A 22,966-nucleotide genomic window follows, 5' to 3' on the forward strand; every position below is an offset into this window, starting at 1 on the left:
TTTGAGCTTCGGCAAAAAAAAAGTGAAAAACATTTATTTAAGCACTTAAGTGAAGGGCCGCATGGAAATGTGTCTCGAATATTTAACGTTAAGTGGCCGGGGTAATGGCGAAATATGTTGAAAGAATATTCTTGTGTACTCTGTGGAGTATTGAAACATTGGCCCCAAAAAATATGGCCATGTAATGTATACACTTTTTGTGAATTTCGAATTACCCGAAACTGACCTTTGTCGCGAGGCTTTCAACAAACACTTGGGGACTCAGAAGAGTCGTCAATTTTATGCGACTGTAAATCTTATCGACGGAAATCAATTTGCACAGCCGAGCGAGAGGAAACGAATTGAAAAAGCCAACAAATTGATATCGTCTGCGTTGGCCTTAAAGCCATGACGGCATTATACAAAATATTTCAGCACTCAGGCACAACCGTCGAACGAAAATTCAAATCAGCGAAAAAAAAGGACAGGCGAGGAAACAAAATGCTCAATCAAATCAAAGTCTCCCATACAAAATGCAAAATAAGACAATGACAAAATGAAAATGCAAAGGAATGGGTGATGGGTTTTCAAACAGACAGCTTTTGGGTTCGAGCTCGGGTTTTGGTTTCAGAATGGGATGGGACAGGATAGGATTGTGGGAATTGTGGGGGTCTGGGATGGGCTTCTGCTCCTTGCAGTGTTTCTGCAGGAACATTGTCCAACAGAATACGATGGGACAAGTGTCACTGACAGCCAGAGGCTGTTTTCGTTATGCAAGAATTCGGAGTTGGAGTTGAATTTTAAGTGAGAAAGTAAAAATACGTGCTCTTCGTTGGAAAAATTGTGGGAAATCCTTGGACTTGTCCAGGATATAACATAGAAAATTGCTTTTTCTTTAAGCATGCATGTTGCTCGTTTTTAAATTCTTCTTAGGTTAAAGGTCTAATACTTCCAAGCTAAACAGAAAACTTTCTCTATAAAGTCGTCACCCAAAAGGGTCTAGCTGAAAACTGTCTCGCCATTAATCAAGTTTTTATTACTCGGAATTCTTGTTAGCCAGATTAATTGTACGTAGTTGTAGTTAAATCAACAAAAAACTTGACCCAGTCACAATGCCCGTCATGCAGGGAAAGTGATTGCCGGATGAGGGACTCTGAAAGTCAGAGAGACTGACAGACAGATAGAACGACAATCGTAATCAAAATAAATTACGAGCGTGTAAGCAGCCTCCGGTGTCTATTACGTACAATAAAAAGGGAAAACACCATTTGTTTAACGCAATCTCATTATTTGATGCGACCCGACAGAGCCTCGGGCGCAGATGCTGCAGGCGAGTGCTTCACGGCCGCCTGACAGTGACAGGCATTGAGGCAACCACTCAACCAACCACCCAACCGCCGCACCACCCAACTGATCCCATTCTGCGTTACCTTTCGTTGATAATGCCACTGATTATGCTGATGATAAGTAATTCTGTAAACTCGAACTGCAGGCCATGTCTAAAGTGGCGCTAACGCGTTTGTTGATTAGCCCGACTGGGTGGGAGGAGGTTTATTGGGTGGAAGATACAAACACCCAGAGTCTGGGTTCTAGGGTCTGGGGTCCTGGGCTCCACCGACAAGCTCATTACGACGCCAACAATTTGATTAATTACCGTTGGCAACCCTCGCCGAGTCCCGACTTTATATTTCTTTTTTGCACTACCCCACAGCAAAGGATTTCTTGCATTTTGTTTTCCCTCTGCTACTTTCCTTCGGCTTGTGGCGGCGCGTAAAATTTTATGCAAATTTAATTTACCTCAGGGCAATCATTTTTATGGGCAAATGCCCAAGAGCTACGCCCACCACAGACCCTCCTACCCTAAAACGAGGTTGACAGTCATAAGCGGGGTCTATGTTTGCGGCCTGTGGGGGAAACAATGCTAATGAAAAACCTTTTGGGGTTTTCGGGTTGACATCGAGACAATTTCGTTAAAATTTTATTGGAACCAAAAAATTAAAATTTTCATTACAAAAATTTTACAGGGGCAACACAGGAAAAATATTGCTTCGAAATTTCGTTTAAAGGTTCTGACGTAGATTGATAAAGAATCGATATAAAAACCACTTAAGGTACTCGTCCCAATGGATGAAAAATTTTGTCCGCAGGTAATCTTGGAGTCTCCATGCTCTGTCCACATTTTGAAGGGGATCGCCCATGAAATTTAAAAAAAAAATCCAAAAAAATGTCGTTTTCAGATTTTGATGCAGAATGGTGGAGAATTGATCCACAAATCGTTTAAGGTACTCCGCACTAAGATCCGAACAATATTGGCCAAGATATAACCTTCGCAGTGGGTCATCTTGGGGTCTCTGTGCTCTGTCCACATTTCCCCATGAAATTTGAAAAAAAATCTAAAAAAATGTCTTTCTCAGATTTTGATGCAAAATGGTAAAGAATGGATTTACAAATCGTTTAAGGTATTCCGCAGTAGGATCCGTTAGAAATTGACCAAGATATAGCCTTCGCAGTGAGTCATCATAGGGTCTTTATGCTCTGTCCACATTTTGAAGGGGATCCCACACGAAATTTGAAAAAAAATCTAAAAAAAATGTTCTCAGATTTTGATGCAGAATGGTAAAGAATCGTTTCACAAATCATTTAAGATATTCCGCTCAAGGATCGGATGCCAATTAGCAGAGATATGGACATCCTACTAGCTTTTTATAGATTTCCAGGAATTTGGAAGGTCATAAATTTTGTTCACCGGTTTTGATGCAGATTGATGGGGGGCTTCATCATAAAACTAGAGATTACAACTTTTTAACTGTAGTGCTTTGAGGAAATGTTTTTGCATATTTCCCATTAATGCCCATTAAGCCTTTAAGACTTTAAGGTTCTATATAGCAGCTTTGAATATAATCAGATGTATTATTAGACTTGAGCATAAAAATTTTAATTGAAATTGAAAGAGCTTAATTTAATTTGCTGTGACATGTAAAATAGTGTTAAAATGACAAGTCGCTGAAATTAAATATTTAAACCAATGCCACACATGCGTTAAATATAATGTGACTTTTGCAATCCAAACAAGTTAAACACAACGGCCGGCTAGTTGAAAATGTTTATTTACACATTAAATTAAACACAAAATCCTCATGTTTTCAAAAGCAGACATCCAAAATGTTGAAGCGAAAAAAATGCAATAAATTGTGAGAAATCAATGAAAACAAATAACAAAACTCAAAATGTGTGCCACAAATACCGAAACGCAATTGAACTGTGAGCTAATCCTGAAATTTATCCGCCAAAAATACGCGCATATCGAAACAGAAACGGAAACTGAATAAACACAGAAATATATCACGTTGTAGTATTAGACCCAATGCCAATATGAAAAGAGTTTGCCACAGCAAATGGTTTGTGCAAATTTGTGTGCTACTGGTATTAGTAGTACTGCCCGAATGGCACAGGCTGCGGGCCGAGAGCCAGGTAATTGGCGATATACCTCCGGACGAGGAGGAGGGAGTGGACGAGAACCCATTCTCCTACTCCCACTCGCTGCCACACCATCAACACAATCGCAATCACAGGAGCAATCACAATCAGGAAGAGCACCTCCATCACCGTCAGCATCATCACCGCAGAAAGCACATCCGGAGGCACAGGCAAAGCCATTACGAGATCCTGCATTTGGAGGAGCAGCAGCAGCAGCTTGGCAAGCACTGGCGCCAGTGGGTAAGCCACCTGCCGTCCCCGGATTATGTGAACGATGGGACCATGTCCCACGATACCAAGCATCAATCTCAGTCAAACAGTCTCAGTCCGCAGCGGGTGCCGGAGTCGCAGATCTATGGCCAGTTTGATTTGGAGGACTACCAGCGGTATGCCAACATTGACCTGGCCGCCCCTCGCTCCGGTCGACATCGGGGTCGCCATCTGCCGCTTAACAACAATATCCTGCAGTCGGGAGCTGCTTTGCCCACTGGCAAGTACCTTAGATCCTTGCCGGACTCCCTCAGCTTTCCACATGACCGCCTGTATGCCACCCAGCCGCAACGGCACTGGCCCGTGAAGCGGGAGGCTATCGTCGAGGGGGACGTGATCCTGGGCGGTTTGATGATGGTCCATTCCCGCGAGGACAGCATCACCTGTGGCCCGATAATGCCCCAGGGTGGTATACAGGCTTTGGAGGCCATGCTCTTTACCATCGATAGAATAAACAGAGAGCAACTGTTGCCTAATATCACGTTGGGTGCCCATATCCTGGATGATTGCGACAAAGACTCTTATGGGCTAGAAATGGCAGTGGATTTTATCAAAGGTAAGGTATTTTTACGAAAAAAGGATATTTAAAGTATTACACAAAATCGATTATAAAAGTAAATAATTGTAATTATATAACCAAACAAAATAAAAGCTTTTTTCCTCAAACATAATTTGAGCATACCTCGGGCAGACTATTGCTTTTTATTTCTTGTTTATTAACATCGAAACATTGGATTCAAGCAAATTGCACCAAATTAAACCATGAATTTGTAAGTAAAATAGGTTTTATTCATTTACCCATGCATTCCCCGCCCTTTTTTTTTGTAGTCCTGCTCAAGCTAAAAATACCATACACCACAGTCCAATAAGCAATTTAATAGTCCATTTAATATAAAGCAAAAAACTGGCAACGCAAATTTTCAATGTTTGCGCATTTATTCAAATTTTTCTGGTTTGATGAATGGCTTCACTTATTTATTGCAGTTCGAAAAAGTTATGAGTGTGTTTTTTGTTTTAAATTAATTCAAAGCCCAGAGCGTAACTCGAATTGTTTTGTTTTCATAGCAGGGAGTGCGGTTTTTGCACTCTACAAATTGCGTATACGCCACGTACCCCGTCGGTAGCATTCCTGTATTTTTATAAAATTTTGCTCACCTCTGGGAGTTGGAACTTATTTTTATGTTATAGGTTGCATGCGTTGTTTCAGTTTCAATTGCAGTTACTGTAATTGTGGTGGAACAGAGTCATACAAATAAAAATAAGCTCAACACAGTTTCATAAATGTAATCAATCATCCAAGCATACTAACCAAGCAGACTTTCTTGGCTTGGGGTCATGCCAATGATTTTATTAATAAACTAAATTAATAAATAAATTATGGGATTACGCTGGGGGAAAGTGGCAAAGCTCTCCCGCCAAAGGAATATGCATAATTCCCCTAAGACAAAGCGAGACGAGGCTTATTGAGATTGCCATGGGAAGGGGGAAGATCAAGGACAAGGCAGTTAGGCGGGACATAAAGTGCCGCTTATTACTTTTATCGAGTCGAGCAAAGAGGCAAACACTTTCTCCCAGACAAAGGCACACACACTGAAGCACTAGAACAAAATAACACACATTCAACGATCCATAATCAATTGGGCACAGGCTGGCATCCTTGTCATCGTCCCTGAACACTTTCTAATCTCCATAATTTCATTATTTATGTGCGCGGCAAGGATTTATTTGAGCGACGTGCTGCGTTCCCCATTCTCACTCTTCCTCTCTCTCTCACTTTAACCCTTGTCTATCTCTTTCAGTGGCTTTGCGGCCATCTCTTTCGTTCTTTTGTGAAGTGTGACGTACGAAAAATATAATTTTCCAAGTCACTGAATTATATTGACAGGATTAGGCAGGCCGTAAACTATAGTTGCCTCCCAGGAGGCAGACACTGCCATTTGCTTCTACGCATATTTTGGTTAATAATAATCTAGTTAGGCATCAATTGGATGGGCAGAATCAAGCCACTATCTCGCCCAGAGAATTAATTAATTTATATTTTGCAGGAGGACCGATCCGACATAAACGAAAATCAGTATTTTTTTAAAGCACCAATGATTGATTTGTACGGAAACTCATTCCATATTTTCTTTCATATTTGCAGGATCCATTAGCAATATTGATGATGCCGAATACCATTGCAACAAGACGCAAGTGCGGAAGGTCATCTCGGGGGTGGTGGGCGCCGCCTCCTCGGTCACATCCATACAAGTGGCCAATTTATTGCGTTTATTTCGCATTCCCCAGGTGAGTTACTCTTCCCAAGTTGAAAGGAATATACGTGCATTCGAAGGTCAGACATGGCCAGGGGGGATAGATATTTTGCTGGCCAGCTTGGCCAACAAAAGTTTTCCGACTTTCGTAATTAAAATTTACCAAAAGCCGAATGAGAACACATGTAATAGTGGCCGACTATTAAGTGCCTGCACGTGCTACTGAATTAGTCGAGTCCTGCGAGCCAAGCAAGCAAAAAAATTGGACAAAGTGCAGCCGTTGCACATGAAAAATGTCTGAGACCAACAATAGCCTTTGGCAGGCATTGTGTTTTCCTCGTTGTGAGTGCACTCCAAGAAAATGGCAATAGCTAGCAGGAATTTTCCATTTCAAACCTCAAACGAAACCAATTAATTTCTCTCAGTGAGAGCACGAATCTCGTCTTTGACGTTGAAGGAGATTGAGTGGCCGGTGGTACTAGTACGTGAGCTTGAGGCCAAAAGTCAATACGCGACAATAACTAAGTAACCAACTGCCTGACTGCCGAAAGCACAACCCAATGTTACGCCATAAAACGCACACGCAGCGCCCAGGATCTAGGAAGGATCTGCTCCCAAAGGAGCAGCCATGCCAGAGTCCCCCACGAAAAGAGCTCATAAATCAGCCATAAACATTTGATTGCATTTTGTTTGTACGCGTTTGCCACTCGGCCTCGTATCCTAGTGCCGCAAAAGGACATTTTGCAACAAATTTTGTGGTTCTCTGCAATTGAAAAATGCGAATGTCAATAGGAGGTTAAGCTGGCAAAGGTATTTGGTAATCTTGAGAATCACAAAAATATCAAAATTCAGGTTTATTATATGGGTTGTATATATTTAAAAAATAATTCAAACTCAGTTTGCTTAACATTTCTCAAAAGTTACATGTCCTTGCCAAGCACTCAAAAGAAAAAGCCTCAAAACTTGGGCCTAATGAGACTTAATTAGAGAGCAAGCAGTTTCTAAACATTTTATTTAATTTATACTCCCCCTGGCAGAAAAGAGTCTCCTTTGCCAGAACCCAGTCCTTTTTCCAGTGCATCTATTTCCTTTTCCAGAATCTCATGTGTGGGAGTTAATTTGTGCGTGAAATTGGTTTTTGGGTTTTAGCTCGGTTGCTCCAGTTGCCCTTTTCCCATTTGCATTCCCAACAGCGCATTTTGCCAAGTAATACCATGCGCTTTTTTGTTCCTTCGGCTACATTGCAGCATTGTTTGCGGTTTCACCAAAACCAAGGGGAAGAAAAATATGAATGTAAAATCACAGTATAAAACATATGAAACGCAGGTCAGTGGCTAAGGAAAAAAAAGGTTTTTGTTCTTTAATTTACGTAAAAATACGCTTTCAGGTAAAGCCATCATAGTCGAGTGTATTTCCCATGGAAATGCAAGAACGTTTCTGTCAGATTATGTTAGTTTTTTGCTTTATATCCAGGAACCATATTTAATTTTTTTCCAGGTATCCTACTTTTCTACCAGCCCGGAGCTTAGTAATAAACAGCGCTTTGAGTACTTTTCTCGCACAATTCCCTCGGATCACTACCAGGTTAAGGCCATGGTGGAGATTGTCAAGAGGATGGGATGGAGCTACGTGTCGATAATCTACGAGGAGAGTAATTATGGCATAAAGGTGATTACTTGTTATAAATAAATATGAATTCAATTTGCATGTAATCCTTAAACGGTTACCCATAAAATTATTCCCCCTTTCAAAAGTGGCCAATACATATTTTACAAGAATGGTAACAAGAATAGCTACCTTCTAGTACCTTTCCGTTTTCACGAACATGTTTTTTATTGCCCCATTCACCATTGCTGTTGCAATTTTGGTTGTTATTTTTCTCTCAGGCTTTTGAGGAACTTGAGGAGCTACTGGCGCGCCATAACATTTGTATTGCCATCAAGGAGAAGCTCGTCAAGGATTCGGGAGTGGCTGAGGACATTGCGTACGATAATATCGTACAGAAATTGCTGACGAAGCCGCGAGCTCGAGGTAAGAGTAATGTAAACTTCAGACCATACAGGAACAACTGCGAGTGCCAGTTAAAATGCAATTCCCAGGGAAAATGTCAAACGAAGGCGTTTCGCAAATGCGAGCGGAAAAGCGCTCTCCTCCCAACGTTTCCCCCAAAAACCAGCCAAATAAATGCAGCTGTCGGGCGTGAACTGCGACAACTTTTTCTTATTTTTTTTTAAACTGGGTTGTGCCACGGAAATTGCGCAAATTAAATGAAAATATTTAAAGCATTCAGCGACCGCTGCCGTCTGCTGTTTGTGCCTTTGTCCCATCTGCTGCAACCGGAAATTAAAAAGTTCATTTTATCGGGGTTGAGTCCTCGGACGCAAATAATGCTAAGTTCTTTGCAAACAAGTTGAACGATAATCAACACAGAGTGTCCGATATTTTTTAAATATATATATATATAAAATGCGAAACCCCTAAGGTTCGACTTTTGGACATGACAGAACCAATTTAAAAGTCAGTTAGCCAAAAAAAAGTAATTAAACAGAAATATTTTATACACCCACAATCTGCGTCAATCATACGCCGTGTGGATTCGAAACGAAACGGTATAAATAAATAATAAATGTCAATCAATTAAGCTTGAAACTTTTTAGACCTGCGTCAAAGAACATTGGCAGATATAAATCAACTGCCAGTTACAGAAGCCCTTTGCAAAAATATGTATTAAAAATAATTACCGCCTAAACCTTTGCCGAATATCATTAATCAACAGTGTCGAGGAGGGGAGGAGGAGGCTGAGACTTCTCAAACGCCAATAAAAAGCACACGGGGGCCAACCAATAACAATTGACTTTTGTCTGGCAAACAATTTTTGATTTACATAAATGTGCCATCAAGAGTCGTAAAGCAGTCGAAACGCCCCAGCGACTACTTTTGGCAAATAAAAGGGAAAAAAGGGTTCCTCAGGCATCATTATTTATTGTGATTTGTGATTTGACGCCGTTTACTGGTGCCGGGCCATTCCATTTTTGCCCCCTTGTAACGATTAATCAATTTGACAAAGTATTTTCTTTGGCATCAGTTGTTTAATTTTGCATATCGAGGGTTCGGGTTGCGTTTGGGGTTTCAGTATGGGTATGGGTATATGGGTAGGGGTACGTTCTCGTGTTGGGTATCTGAAAAATGATGCTCTGGGTTTCCGTAACTGCGTCTGGTAACTGCCGTCGAGGGCAAACTTTATGCTTGTCCGGATCCCCACACATGTCGCTCGTTTTTGGAGCACAAATGACTGGGGCGGAGGGCACGACATGTTTTTGCTTTTTATCGTTGTTGTGTCAAGATTTTTTCGTAGCATTTTTAGCGAGTACGATGCCATTTTAGATCAGTTCGAGCACTGGAAGTTCGCAACTAAATCTGCATAAGCATTCCGGCAAGTTTGCCCTTAAATATAACATGATAGCACCAGGGTGCAACCAATTTATATATACCTACTTGTATATAGTAGAAGGCCTGTTGGGACAAAGAAGCCGTTGAAGTGAAAATCTATGGCAAACATGCTTCACTTCAAACAAGTATCGGAAAGTTTTCCTCTTGTTGTCGATGCTGCGTTTGATTAAGTTTCCTTTCGCTAAAGGCGAATCGATACCAAGACATGTTGAAGGGGAAAAAAATTATGGCTAAGACAAACGGGCAAGAGGCGGACAACGGTCTCCAGGGCGTGGCCGATATGAAGTGACAACTGCAGCTCACGTTTCCCTCTCGGAAATCTTAAGAAGATCCGGGCTCCTGGTCCGTAATAATAACGGCTGCCGACATCAGGAAAATCCTATCAAAGGAGGACATTGATGACAGCGGCAACAAAAGAATCATTTCATCAAAGAGCAAAGGACCTAAGCCCGAAGGATTCTGGCTTAAATTTTAGCTTTTGGCAATTAGCCACTGCATTGAAATTTATTTAAAAGTGCCTTTCTTAGTTTAAATTACAGCCAATTATAAAACTCAGCTAAGCTTTGAGGCAGAAAATTTAACTTCAAAAATTAAAAATTTATGGGATTTTACTTTTAATTTAGGATTAAAAGGCTTGTAACTTAATTATTCATACACGACCTCAATAAGTCAACTTTGTGTAAGTTTCAATAAGGCTTACTTAATTGGAGAGTAATAACCAAAACTTGATATAGTCTGGCGTTTGCCGATTGCTTCCATTTCAAGCACTAAGCCCCTTATCCTTTATTGAAAGCAATTAAAATTAATTTTTGGCTCTTCTTCTTTTGTGTCGCCCTGTATCCCTTAATCCTTCGCCTCGCAGGAGCCATAATATTCGGCTCGGACCAGGAGGTGAGGCAAGTGATGCGGGCCGTGCGGCGGGCGAATGCAACTGGTTCCTTCTCCTGGATTGGATCGGATGGCTGGAGTGCCCGGAATCTGGTATCTGACGACTATGAGCCGGAGGTAAGTGAACTATGACCGGATCTATATCATCAGCTCGATGACGGGGCGGTTTCTGTCACCCGGAAATTATGAGCCTGAATGGGCGCACCAACTACGTTTTGATTAATGACTCGGATTTAGCCAACACACATACTAGCACACACGCGTCCATTCGCGAGGGCGTGACCATGTCGTAGGACACCCCCAAAAATTTATAAATGATGGCGTAGGATATGGTACTTTCACCCCATTTTTTCCCATGATGAATTATGGCCTAATTGAAATTAATTGTGTGTGTGTTGGTGTGTGGCTGGCTAATTAATTTGTGAAAACCTTTCATGGCAGAGATGAGCGCGTGCTAAGCGCGTAATACTCACGCCGCAGTTCAAATTTTTTTTAAACTCATTAAGTATACGCCACGTGCTCTCCGTGTGTCATCAACAGGTGGAAGGCACACTGTCTGTGCAGCCTCAGGCGAATCCTGTTCGTGGTTTCGAGGAATACTTTCTCGGTCTGACGGTGGAGAATAATCAACGTAATCCCTGGTTTGTCGGTAAGTAATGTGAACCCAAATCCCAAAGCCCAGTATATCAAATTGAATACTTATTTCATTTTTATTGATTTTTTCGTGCAGAATTCTGGGAAGACCATTTTCAGTGTCGTTATCCTGGCAGTACCAGTACTCCTTACAATAATTACACCAAGGAGTGCACCAAAAAAGAGAGACTTTCTCGACAAAACACCGACTTTGAGGATCAATTGCAGTTTGTAAGCGATGCTGTGATGGCTTTTGCTTATGCTTTGAGGTACTTACTAAATGGTAAATCTATTAGATATTCTTTTACCCTTTACTTCCTCATAGGGACATGCACCGAGATCTCTGTGGCGGAGGACCTTCTTTGTGCGAAGCCATGAAGCCAACCAAGGGAGCTGATTTACTGAAATACTTGCGAAAAGTGGAGTTCGAAGGTAGGATGGGGTAGAATTAATATAACCGGAATAGTGGGCTCCTTCAAGTATGCCAGACAAACTCAATATAGCGAACCAAGTTAAGTTCTTTGGCCTTGTTTCGTTCCTTCAGCGGGCAAGTGTTGCGCAAATAGTTTAAGTGGAAGTATCCTAGCCGCCCATCCTTGCAGTTGTGTGAACAGCCAAATACACAAGCAGTCTGGTACATATGTCTTGCCCCTAGAAGGCGCATTGGCCATGCTTTCGAGTGGAAAATTGACTTGCTTGTCATCGTCATTGAACTCGATTTGAAATTCAATAAATTATACAGACAGACGGACAGAGTAAAGCCAAAGGCTTCTGACTGACGCAGATTGTCAATTTTCTGATACGGCACTAGCGGCAGAAGCGGCAGTGCCGGCTTTGCAGGCGTGAAACCATAAACCCATTTAACATCCCTTCCACTCGATCCTTCCGCACTTTCTCCACCGCAGGTCTCAGCGGCGATGAGTTCCGCTTTGATGGCAACGGCGACGGCCCGGCCCGCTACAATATTATCCACTTTAAGCAATCCCAGGCGGGCCAGTACCACTGGGTCAAGGTGGGCGAATATACCGAGGGCGAACTGCGACTCAATATGTCTGGTAAATAATAGAGATTTTGCCTTCCAAGACAAAGTGCTGCCAACTAGAGGAATGGATTTGTCTTCAATTTTAATTAGACTGCAAATATTTAAGTGTAAACAGAACGAAGACAATAATAATTCCACCATCTTGAAGCCATTGTTAGACAAAAGATGGCAGAGTTGGCAGCACCCTCTCCATGACACGGAATTTGATTTATATTTTATTACTGCCACTTCCACAGAGGTGAAGTTCAAGCGTCTGAGCCCAAAGCCCCCCGAATCCGTTTGCAGCCTGCCCTGTGAGCTGGGCCAGGCCAAGAAGTACGTCGAGGGTGAAAGCTGCTGCTGGCATTGCTTTAACTGCACAACCTATCAAGTAAGTGAGACATGGCGTCCCATCCGGCTCAGCTGGGCTCTAGCTTCAGCTCGAGCTCCAGCTCCAGCCTGTGGGGTAAATTTATTTGTAGGGCTTTCGACGCGATTGAAAAGCGGCGCTTCTGAGTGAATTATTCTGGAACTAACGCGTTATCTGCCATGGCAGGCAGAAAAATGGGGAATCGCAGGCAGAAACAATTAAGCTGTCCATACCGGAAGATTCTGCAATTGAATTTAAAACACGATGCCTTTGTGTTCCTACCCCTTCATGTACTGCTATTCATCAAGCGTTCTTTTGTGTCTTGTGCCCCCGTGTCCATTGCAGATCCGACACCCTGATGACGAGACCCACTGCAAGCTGTGCAAGCTAGGCACCCTGCCCGATGCCCACAAGCAGTACTGCCGACCCATCCCGGAAATATACCTCCGGCCGGAGTCCGCCTGGGCCATTGGAGCGATGGCGTTTAGTGCGACAGGCATTCTCATAACACTCTTTGTCATGGGCGTCTTCGTCAGGTGCGTAAAAAGCAAAGTGCAATCACTGTGAAAAATTACTTTAAGATAAAACAGTAAAACATTTATCAGTTTTAACCTTTGCCAACGAAAACTTTAGAGAATTTTAAAAGTGCATTCTTTGCCATGAAAGTGTGACCCCCACGGATATATGGGAAAGCAATTAAAAACTTTTAGTTTAAAAACCTTGCAAAGTTATGCTACAATTTTGCGAAAAAGAGTCGTTAAAAATATGCTCTAATTGGGGAGAAAGATTCATGGGTGTATGGTCAAAGTTTGGAAGTTCATGCTGCTTCTATTTGCAGACACAACGACACGCCCATAGTTCGCGCATCGGGTCGGGAGCTGAGCTACATCCTTTTGGCCGGCATTTTCATGTGCTACGGTGTCACGTTTGCCCTGGTCCTGAAGCCCACCAACATAGTGTGTGCCATTCAGCGGTAAGTGCAGAAGTGCCATCCCAAATGACGACCTGTCACACAACAATGTCACTTTCCGCCTTCGACAGGTTCGGTGTGGGATTCTGCTTCACGGTCGTCTATGCTGCACTGTTGACCAAAACGAATCGCATCGCACGCATCTTCAAAGCCGGCAAACAATCCGCCAAACGGCCCTCATTCATTAGTCCCAAGTCCCAGCTGGTAATCTGTACGTGCCTGGTCAGTGTTCAGGTGAGTGTGTATGGCGGTGGAAGAGTGGGCGGTAAACAAAATGCTATTCTATCCCCATTTTCAGATACTCATCAACGGTGTTTGGATGGTAATTGCGCCATCACATGCCATGCATCATTATCCGACACGCGAGGATAACCTGCTTGTCTGCGATTCGTATATCGACGCCTCCTACATGATAGCCTTCTTCTATCCCATCGTCTTAATTATAATTTGCACAGTCTACGCGGTGCTCACACGAAAAATACCCGAGGCCTTCAATGAATCGAAGCATATAGGTATGTGTCTCAAAGAGATCTGAGTTTTATGACCAATATCTGCTTGATAACCAATTAAATTTTAACAATTCTCATTTCCTCTTATTGTAGGTTTCACCATGTACACGACCTGTGTGATCTGGCTGGCCTTCGTCCCACTCTACTTTGGAACCGCCAACCACGTCCCGCTCCGCATCACCAGCATGTCGGTGACCATCAGTCTCTCCGCCAGCGTGACTATTGCCTGTCTGTTCTCCCCAAAGGTAAGTAAAGATAATTGGCCAAAGGACCAAGATTCAAATTAAAAGTAGGAAGCCTCTGGGCTTCACAATTGAAAAATTAATGCAGTACGGTCAATCGTTAATTGCGTTATGCATTCCATTATTGGGTATTTTCCTTGAGCCCGTTTAATGATTTCGGGTGCATACAGTGCCCGTTTATTGAGAATACTGGCTTTCACTTCATCCTGGACAGAGGCAGAGACGGATGGGAGGTTCATTAAAATGCAATAAGACGGAAGCTTTTGACGAGCTGTCGTCAAGGGGTATTTAATTCAGAGACCGGAATCATTACGTGCGATGGATTTCCATCAATATTGTATTTTCATTTGTTCGCTTACTCCTTTCCAGATTTCCGAGCTGGTGGGGGCCCTTTGCCATTTCATTATGTTTAATCGAAAAAAAGTTAAAATGTCAACAGCCAAGTACGCTGAGTAAGCTGCAACAAAAAAGAGGAAAAAATGGACCCTGGCTCCTCTGTCGTCCTTCGGGCGTGTTGCTTTTTATGTTTCCATCCGCAGTTTCAGCTCCACAATTTTTATAATGCCACTGCATTATTAGCCATTAAGTCGAATGACAGCAGCCAGTGAAGCCAAATAAGGACGGCACTTTAAGTTCATAGAGCAAAGGGTGCAGTCAAGGGACAGGAGTCGTCAGTAGTCAGAAGATAAAGTTAAATAACATGAAAACACACAATAACTATATATGTATGCAGAGTATCAGAGTGGGGCTTCACCAATGCAAATGGCATATACAATTGGTAAACAACAAAGGACTGGCTTAAATTGTCGCAGTTCATGGGCTTGCATGCATATTTCTGATAGCAAATAATACAAATCTCTGAGGAAGGACCTCCGTGCTGGCCATAAACCCTCCGCCCAGGTGGCGTTATTAAATTACAGAGCGTAACATACTTCTTTGGCCAGTGTCTCCCAGCCGGGCCAACTATCCGCTGTCAGATGTCGCCTAATGCACGGTTAGTTGCCGACATGGAAGGCGCGCTGCACATAAATACCCGCCCGTATGTACACACACACCCATGCTATCCACATACTATTTGTTTGTACCAGGCCACACCGAGGGCCATAAAAATGCAATTTACAATTGCTGTACGATAAGAGGGGCAAGGCGGCACAGGCAACAATGAATGCCGCATGCCACAAAGCAACTGGGGATCACTGGACTAAGAGGCAACAAACTAAGGCCCGTGCCGTAAAGGTGCCAACAGCCACGCCTCCTTCCGCAGGAACAAAGGCGAACCGAGTTGGTAAGCAATTTCGACTTCCGACTGCCATTCACCAAGTCACCCATTCGCCCGGTTCACGTTTCCTTGCTCTGCTTCCTCGACTCAGTTTGTTTTTGTGTTTCCCGCGTCGGTTTGTTTGCCAGCAAATAAGAGCCAGGCCAAAACAATAACAAACGGAGTCCAAATGGCAGCCAAACAGTGTCAAAGGAAGGCGGAAATGGCCGAGCGGCCGAACGGGCAACGCAACCCAACGCAAGTCAAACGCAAATTGGAACATAGAGCACACAGAAAAAAATCTACAAAGAGAAAACTTAAAAAGAAGCCCTTAATTGAATTATGAAATCAAATAAACTACCACTATCCACTTCGATTTTGTTTAACAGTGTACAGGGTGTCCAGTATCCTTTAGTCAATATCCTTTCAATCTTTTCTTTTTAATTTTCCCGTGCATGACACTGACTCTTGTCGGTGGCTTTTGTTTAGCCCACAATTACTGCTGGCCATCGAAACGGGAAATGGCTAATGACACTCGAATTCTGATTGGGTTTGGGTCTTGGCCAAGCTCTTGGCCCGAATGGGGGGCGTGAGCGTTAGTTGTGGGCAGTGGCAGGTCACGCAGCGACTTCTAATGAAAAACCATAAGCCAGAGCTGCAGATAAGCCATCGAGAGGACAAGCCAAATTGGAACTGGCTTTCAAGCGGCTATTAAGTACAATGGGTCGTATGATTAATGTCTGGTGGTGGAGTGACCCCCGGGGTCAATCAAACGAATTAAGCTAATTGGAAGCATACAGATTTTCTCATTCGAGTGCTTACATATGTATGTCCTTACAGCTTTACATAATACTAATTCGACCGGAGCGAAACGTGCGACAGAGCATGATGCCACCGCGCTATGGCAACATGCACCGGACCGCTGGCACAGGGCCCTCGTCCATGATGGCAGCTGCTGTGGTGACCGCGGCCACCTGTGCCCAGGAGGAGAAAATCCAGAAGCATATCACGCCCACAAACACAGGTAAGCCACGGGGGGTTCCTAAAAGGTTTTTGGGCGACCAGACCAAACACAAAATAAACAAACAAACAGAGAAGCACTTTAATATTGATTACATCATTAGTTGCTTTTTGGTAAACAAAAATATGAATTACATTATTATTAAAATAAGTTTACTTATGCTATTGTTTAAGGGCATTACTTGAACAAAATGGGATTATCTTTCAGTTTAATAATGTTGTTATTCGGAAAAGCTTAGCAAGTGATTGGTATTAACTGCCTTAATTTTCATTTAATAAATATTTATGGAAACCCTCAAAGTATTATTCATTTTCCACTCTGTTTACCATGAAAATGTACAGAGAACTCCCTCAAGACGAAGAAATTGTGCGAAATGGCAACACAGACAATTTCGAGCATCATCACCTCGCTGGACATCAATGCCTACAATCAAATACCATATGCCGATCAGTATGTGCCAAACAATACGACTACGGCCACAACCACGCCCACCGACAAGGGCGGCGGCAACAGTCTCAGCAATGGCAACAGCAATGGCAACAGCAACGGCAATGGAAGTAGCAACAATAGCAATGGTGCTGGCGATGAGGTTGTCGAGAAAGTTGTGGCCAACAATAACAAAATCAATCAGCGGCAACATGGCCAAGCCGCCGTAGGCTTCGCCATTCCAACGGCCAACAATCGCATAGCCAACACGGCCGCAACCACAACGACAGCAACAGCAACAACAGCTACAGCAACAGAAACTGCGGCACCAGCAACAACAGCGACAATGAGTGCCGTGATAACACCGACAACTGACGCCGGTGAGGCCACATCCGCCGCTGTAAATCGACCACCGGTTCTACAAACAAACTTATAGCTAAACGCACAACAATTACAACAGCAGTTACTGAAAGAGCAGCAGCGACAACAAGCAGAATCTCAACAGCAGCAGCAACCTGCAACACAAAGCTCTTCCAGCGATGCCGGCAGCACGGGCAGTGGTAGTGCAACAAAAAAACGGGCTGCCATTCCCGTCTGAAATGAAAACGGGAAATCCCCATAAACAATACGTAAGTATAGGAAAGTATCCATAGTCCTTAAGTAATTGAAAGGTTCAGATAGGGGGAGGTAAGATATGAGGAAGGCTTTTTCAAATGTTTTTATTAATGAGATTGCAAACAGTTTACTTCTTCTGGCTTCGTTTTTATTTCTGAACTGATTATTTTTCAAAAGATAGCTTCTATTGATATGGTTTCTGTTACATCTTCAAATATTGATAGACTCTTGAAAAAGCCGGCTACTTCAAATGTCTCAAATATGTCGAAGTGAAACGATTGGAAACTCTTCCAATTTACGAATGTATATTCCGCCACTTAACTAGCATAGGAAATTATATAAAAAATGCAAAGATATGTCAGAATAATAGTCATTCCTTTACTGTTAATAAGTGTTTAATCTTTAAGCTTATCTAGTTTTCTAAGCGTTGTTTCAAAGAGTTCCGAACGAAACAAAAAAATGACAAAAAATGTGATATAATTTCAAAAATGTGTTTTCTACAACCGAAACAAGCTAACAAACTATCTGAATAGTAATTGAAAATATGTAGGCTAAGGAAGGCAAAGCTGTACAGTGAGCACCAGGTAACCAGGAGGAGGGGCGCAATTATGTTCCAAAAGGGCTGGGAGCCAGCCCCTTTGCAATGTAGCGGCAAGTCGAGTCAAGGCGAATCCAAATCCAGCTAGTTAGAACAATTACAATTGCATTTATTGTGTTGTTTGAGCCCATCAACATGGTAGATTTAATTGTTGTCCATCTGCGGTGTACATATATGATCATAACTCTACTTATAGTTATATACTTTGATGTGAATACAAATTAATGTTAATTGTGTGCAGCTTTCCCCTCGAAATGTGCTATCTCCAATACGCGTAGTTACATATTTGTTAAAGTACTTAAGAAATGCGAATCATGTCTAGCCATGTCATGGGGTTCCTTCAAATATTAGCGAAATATATTCGTTTTCTATGTGTGTGTTACTGAGGCCCCATGGAACATCCAAGATTTGAATGTCTCTCAAATAAGTTACTCGATTTATAGCTATTAATAATATTGACAACAATATGCTAAATGTTATTTGGCTGCATATATGTATGTATGTATTTACGAATAAAGCAAGACGATTATCAAAGAATATAAAAACACTTTCCTGTTTAAGAACTGAGTTTTATTCGGTGGTAAGGATTAGAGCTTCTGCGGGTTCCAGGCTCAAGGAGAGGGGATCGTACCCAGTTCTGCATAAAAATTAAAACATAAAAAATAATCGAAAAGGTCTAAGTATTCTCTACTCACCCTTCTGTCTTGGTGGAGTCCAGACTGCGGATCAGCAAATTCAAGTTGGCTGTAAGACTCTTATCAAACTGGCTCACATCGACGGTTTTGGTTTCCGTTCCAAAATTAATTAAGACCACTAAGGTAGGTGAGTTGGTAAGTGATCTGAAGAAGAAAAATTTTAAAATGAGTACATTTATAAGAAAGAATCTTTATCCTAAGAAAGAATCTTTAATCCTCACCGTCTGATAACCAAGACATCCTCCTCTAGAATCCCATATTTGGTAGAACCATTTTGAAGGGTCTTTGAGGATTTACGTAGAGCCACTAGAGACTTGTAAATCTTGAGATGAGAACGGTCTGCGGATGATTCCGTTTCCACATTTACGGTCTCATAGCCATCGGCCAGAGGCAACCAAGTTGAAGGTCCATCTGTGAATCCGGCATTGCTGCCCGACGTCCACTGAAAAGGAGTTCTTTCCGGGTCTCTTGTGTATTGCTCGTAAATGTCTGGATTGGAATTGCAGCCCCAGGGATCCACAGTGTCCTCCCAACTGATGTCACCGTCGGTCATGCCAATCTCTTCGCCCTGGTAGGTGACACTGGCACCAGGAAGTATCATCACTAGCATATTCATGGCGTCGATGTGCTCCTCACCATATCGGCTGGCCGCTCTTCTCTTGTCATGGTTTCCTATCTGATTGTTAAAGAAAATATTAGTTAGATATTAGGTTTTAAAAATATAAGATTGCCAAAACTTACCACCCAATTGGCAGTCCTTCCAGCAGGCATATTATTCAACCACAGATCTATGGCCTCCTGAACATGACTGGCACTCAAGCCCTTTTGCTCCATCACCGTGATGAGGTTAAAGTTGAAGGGCAGGTGGGCACCCTCGGTGCTCCGATTGCCGTAGAACTGCATGCTGAACCAGGCGGCTGAGTATGTCTCTATAAGTAAGACACTGGAGTTCCCCCCGAAAATACGCTTGTGGTCATCCAAGACAGTTCGCCACTGGTACACCATATCTATAGTTTCGGGCTGATTTTCTATATAGGTGGTGGTTAAGTAGTCGCGATCATCGGGATCATCGGTGGCGCCGGTCATAACCTCGTCAGGAAACTGCCCATCCGCATCAGGCAGAACCTCAAAAAGTGGCGGCAGGGCATCACATCTGAATCCAGATACTCCTTCGTTTAGCCAATACCGGAGCACTCGTTTCATTTGATCCACCACCAAGGGATTACGATAGTTAAGATCTGGTTGCTGCACGGCAAACTGGTGGAGGTAGTACTGCTGGCGCTCCTCATTCCACTCCCAGGCACTGCCTCGGAAATACTGCAGCCAGTTGGTAGGAGGCTCTCTATCGCCGGTGGTTGCATTTATCTTGCCATCGTGCCATACATAATAGTCCTCGTATCCCTTTTCCCTTTTCACGGACTTCTTGAACCAAGAGCTCTCGTTGCTCGAGTGGTTGGGCACAAAGTCTAGAATAATTTTGAGATCTAGTTCCTTGGCTCGCTTAATCAAGGCGCGAAAATCCTCAAGAGTTCCATACTCCGGTTGAATATCGAAAAAGTCGGATATGTCATAGCCAAAGTCCACCATGGGAGAAGTAAAAATGGGAGATAACCAAGCCGCGGTTACCCCCAGATCCTTAAGGTACTCTAGCTTACTAGTAATACCATTCAAGTCACCAATTCCATCCCCGTCAGAGTCCTTGAACGAGCGCGGATAAATCTGATAGAACTGTGCTGTTTCCCACCAGTCCTTGGTAGCTTCTGTGGAGGAGTTCTCCAGCTGACATCCGTTACCGCTGCCAACGGAAAATATAAAAAATGTAAGGAGCAGAAAAAACCGCATTGCTAGGTCGAAGATTCAAAACACATTGGGTAAGATCCCCGGTATTACTGGATCTTTTATAGGCCACTCAATAAGTCAGTTAGATAAGCAGTTAGACATAATGGAAAAAAACGCACCTATACTTCAATTTAATTCAATTGGTTAATGACGAATGTAGAACACATATATACTACATAGTTTCCGATTTGTTTTTCTACTGAAGTGGTTTTTGAGTGTTTTAGCCATTGATTCAACTAATTCCGTATGGTTATCATTTAAGCCCTTGCTATCAATCTATTACTTTACGCATCGCCAACCTATAAAAGTCCCATCATTGGTGGTTTTTCGAAAAGTCATCAGAATGCAGCAGATATTCACAAAACTATCAGTGGCTCTGTGCTGTGTGGTTGTCCTTGCCCAACCAATTTGGGCATGTGACACCACATCGTCCACGACAACCACCTCGATGGACTGGTGGCAAACGGCACAGTTCTATCAGATTTATCCCCGATCTTTTATGGACTCCGACGGCGATGGTATTGGTGATCTGAATGGCATTACCAGCAAGCTGGAGTACCTCAAGGACCTTGGAGTAACCGCTGCCTGGCTCTCACCCATTTTCACTTCTCCCATGGTGGACTTTGGTTACGATATTTCGGATTTCTTTGACATTCAGCCGGAGTACGGAACCCTGGATGACTTCAAGGCCTTAATCAAGCGGGCCAACGAATTGGACCTTAAGATCATCCTGGACTTTGTGCCTAACCATTCGAGCGATGAAAATGATTGGTTTGTCAAGTCTGTGAACCGGGAGAAGGGCTATGAGGACTACTATGTGTGGCATGATGGTAAGACCAACGCCGAGACTGGCGAGAGGGAGCCCCCTTCAAACTGGCTCCAGGCTTTCCGGGGCAGTGCCTGGGAATGGAATGATGTGCGTCAGCAGTACTACCTTCACCAGTTTGCCGTCCAGCAGGCTGACCTCAACTATCGTAATCCCTTGGTGGTGGAGCAAATGAAGCGGGTCTTACGCTACTGGTTGGATCTCGGAGTAGCAGGCTTCCGGTGCGATGCTGTGCCCGTCCTCTTCGAGATCGAGCCGGATGAGAACGGACAGTATGCCGACGAAGAGGTGAGTGGCCTGACGAACGACACCGAAGCCCGTAATTACCTGAAGAGCGACCTGATAGAGAACCTTCCGGAAACCATTGACATGGCGTATCAGTGGCGAGTGGTGATGGACGACTACCAGCGTATCCACGGAGGTGATACGAGAGTATTGCTAATCGAAACCTACGCCCCACCCGCCTACACGATGCAGTTCTATGGCAACCGATCAGTGGCCGGTGCCCATTTGCCCTTCAACTTCAACCTGATCACTGTTCTGGCAAGCGATGGCTTCTCGGCAAGCTCTATCAAAACTGCTGTGGACAACTGGTTGGACAACCTGCCCGCCGGACGCACTGCCAACTGGGTGATTGGCAACCACGACCAGAGAAGGGCAGCCAGTCGGTATGGAACCGCAAATGCGGATGCCATGAATATGTTAGTTATGATCCTGCCGGGAGCCAGTGTGACCTACCAGGGCGAGGAGCTAGGCATGACTGATGGCGATATTAGCTGGGAGGATACCCAGGATCCTGCGGCCTGCAACTCAAACCAGGACATCTATGAGCAGTTCACCCGTGATCCTTCGCGCACCCCCTTCCAGTGGACGAGTGGCACAAATGCAGGATTCTCGACTGCGGCCAAGACCTGGTTGCCCCTGGCGGCGGACTACGAAACTGTAAATGTGGAAACAGAAGCCGCAGCACAGCGCTCCCACCTCAGTATCTACAAGGCCCTGGTAGCCTTGCGAAAATCCTCAGTTACGCTCCAAAATGGATCCACTAAGTACGGAATTATTTCAGACAATGTATTTGTGGTGAAGAGGTAAGAGATTTAAGCCATTAGTTATTATCTTTAGCCAGTCTTTAATTTAAATTACTTAGATACCTTTCCGGCTCTGATTCCATTATATACGTGGCCAACTTGGCCAGCAAGGGTGTGACTGTGAGCTTGCTCGACTTTGACACGACCCTGCCCACGCATCTGACACTTCTCATTCGCAGTCTGCAATCCGCCAAGGCGGAGGGGTGAGTACTGGGGCATTTGACCAATATTATAGCGTTGGCTTACTCCTATATATTTTCAGTTCTCTGTTTGAGGTCAGTGGACTAAGTCTGGCTGCCGGCGAAGCCTTGGTATTGAACAGCAGTAGTAGTAGCAGCAGCAGCTAAAGTTCTTCCTGGTTCGATTAGATGGAATTTCCTATCCGATACACTTGAAAAAAGCAAACTCGGTCGGGCACTCAATTGGCATTTATCTTTGGCTCTTGGGCAAATATGCTGTGGCTTGCATAAATAAATAAATAAATAAGTAAAGAACCAGACAAACAAGCCACTCCACCTCCATCCAGGCGGCAGCACACA

The 22,966-nt window shown here is 43.5% G+C and overlaps 3 protein-coding genes across 4 annotated transcripts in view; 2 read left to right on the forward strand and 1 right to left on the reverse strand.

Annotated features, from left to right (window-relative positions):
* LOC6495433 (metabotropic glutamate receptor 2) overlaps positions 1–17,274 on the forward strand; it is a 41,617-nt gene extending 24,343 nt beyond the window's left edge. Inside the window, exons 1-17 of one of the 2 annotated variants that reach the window (XM_001958798.4) lie at positions 2,955–4,282; positions 5,870–6,012; positions 7,476–7,646; positions 7,865–8,009; positions 10,291–10,433; positions 10,857–10,965; positions 11,047–11,218; positions 11,275–11,381; positions 11,855–12,004; positions 12,228–12,361; positions 12,686–12,876; positions 13,179–13,313; positions 13,382–13,544; positions 13,609–13,822; positions 13,913–14,064; positions 16,160–16,343; positions 16,682–17,274. In XM_001958798.4, the coding sequence (XP_001958834.2) occupies positions 3,352–4,282; positions 5,870–6,012; positions 7,476–7,646; positions 7,865–8,009; positions 10,291–10,433; positions 10,857–10,965; positions 11,047–11,218; positions 11,275–11,381; positions 11,855–12,004; positions 12,228–12,361; positions 12,686–12,876; positions 13,179–13,313; positions 13,382–13,544; positions 13,609–13,822; positions 13,913–14,064; positions 16,160–16,343; positions 16,682–17,202 (3,765 nt within the window). In that variant the 5' untranslated portion in view covers positions 2,955–3,351 and the 3' untranslated portion in view covers positions 17,203–17,274. Of the gene's footprint in view, positions 1–2,954; positions 4,283–5,869; positions 6,013–7,475; positions 7,647–7,864; positions 8,010–10,290; positions 10,434–10,856; positions 10,966–11,046; positions 11,219–11,274; positions 11,382–11,854; positions 12,005–12,227; positions 12,362–12,685; positions 12,877–13,178; positions 13,314–13,381; positions 13,545–13,608; positions 13,823–13,912; positions 14,065–16,159; positions 16,344–16,681 lie in introns of those variants that run through there. The other variant, XM_032450740.2, reaches the window with a different exon arrangement.
* A 465-nt stretch (positions 17,275–17,739) lies between these two features.
* On the reverse strand, positions 17,740–20,546 carry LOC6495215 (maltase A1). Its single transcript, XM_001958799.4, has 4 exons — positions 19,416–20,546; positions 18,896–19,350; positions 18,675–18,818; positions 17,740–18,616 (listed from the first exon to the last, which is right to left on the reverse strand). The coding sequence occupies exons 1-4, from the start codon at positions 20,514–20,516 to the stop codon at positions 18,550–18,552; spliced, it is 1,767 nt and encodes a 588-aa protein (XP_001958835.1). The 5' UTR covers positions 20,517–20,546; the 3' UTR covers positions 17,740–18,549.
* A 313-nt stretch (positions 20,547–20,859) lies between these two features.
* Positions 20,860–22,930, forward strand: LOC6495434 (maltase A1). Its single transcript, XM_001958800.4, has 3 exons — positions 20,860–22,427; positions 22,487–22,630; positions 22,690–22,930. The coding sequence occupies exons 1-3, from the start codon at positions 20,962–20,964 to the stop codon at positions 22,772–22,774; spliced, it is 1,695 nt and encodes a 564-aa protein (XP_001958836.2). The 5' UTR covers positions 20,860–20,961; the 3' UTR covers positions 22,775–22,930.
* Positions 22,931–22,966: the final 36 nt, after the last annotated feature.

The sequence above is a fragment of the Drosophila ananassae genome, chromosome 3L (genome assembly GCF_017639315.1).
Source record: "Drosophila ananassae strain 14024-0371.13 chromosome 3L, ASM1763931v2, whole genome shotgun sequence".
Taxonomy (NCBI): domain Eukaryota; kingdom Metazoa; phylum Arthropoda; class Insecta; order Diptera; family Drosophilidae; genus Drosophila; species Drosophila ananassae.

Bases quoted from the DNA above. Each gene is read 5' to 3' on its own strand.
- LOC6495215 (XM_001958799.4), bottom strand. From the start codon at position 20,516: ATGCGGTTTTTTCTGCTCCTTACATTTTTTATATTTTCCGTTGGCAGC. The intron at 19,351-19,415 runs GTAAGTTTTGGC...TTTAACAATCAG, and splicing joins GAAGGACTGCCAATTGGGTG to ATAGGAAACCATGACAAGAG. The intron at 18,819-18,895 runs GTGAGGATTAAA...TTTCTTCTTCAG, and splicing joins GATGTCTTGGTTATCAGACG to ATCACTTACCAACTCACCTA.
- LOC6495434 (XM_001958800.4), top strand. From the start codon at position 20,962: ATGGACTGGTGGCAAACGGCACAGTTCTATCAGATTTATCCCCGATCT. The intron at 22,428-22,486 runs GTAAGAGATTTA...TAAATTACTTAG, and splicing joins AATGTATTTGTGGTGAAGAG to ATACCTTTCCGGCTCTGATT. The intron at 22,631-22,689 runs GTGAGTACTGGG...ATATATTTTCAG, and splicing joins CAATCCGCCAAGGCGGAGGG to TTCTCTGTTTGAGGTCAGTG.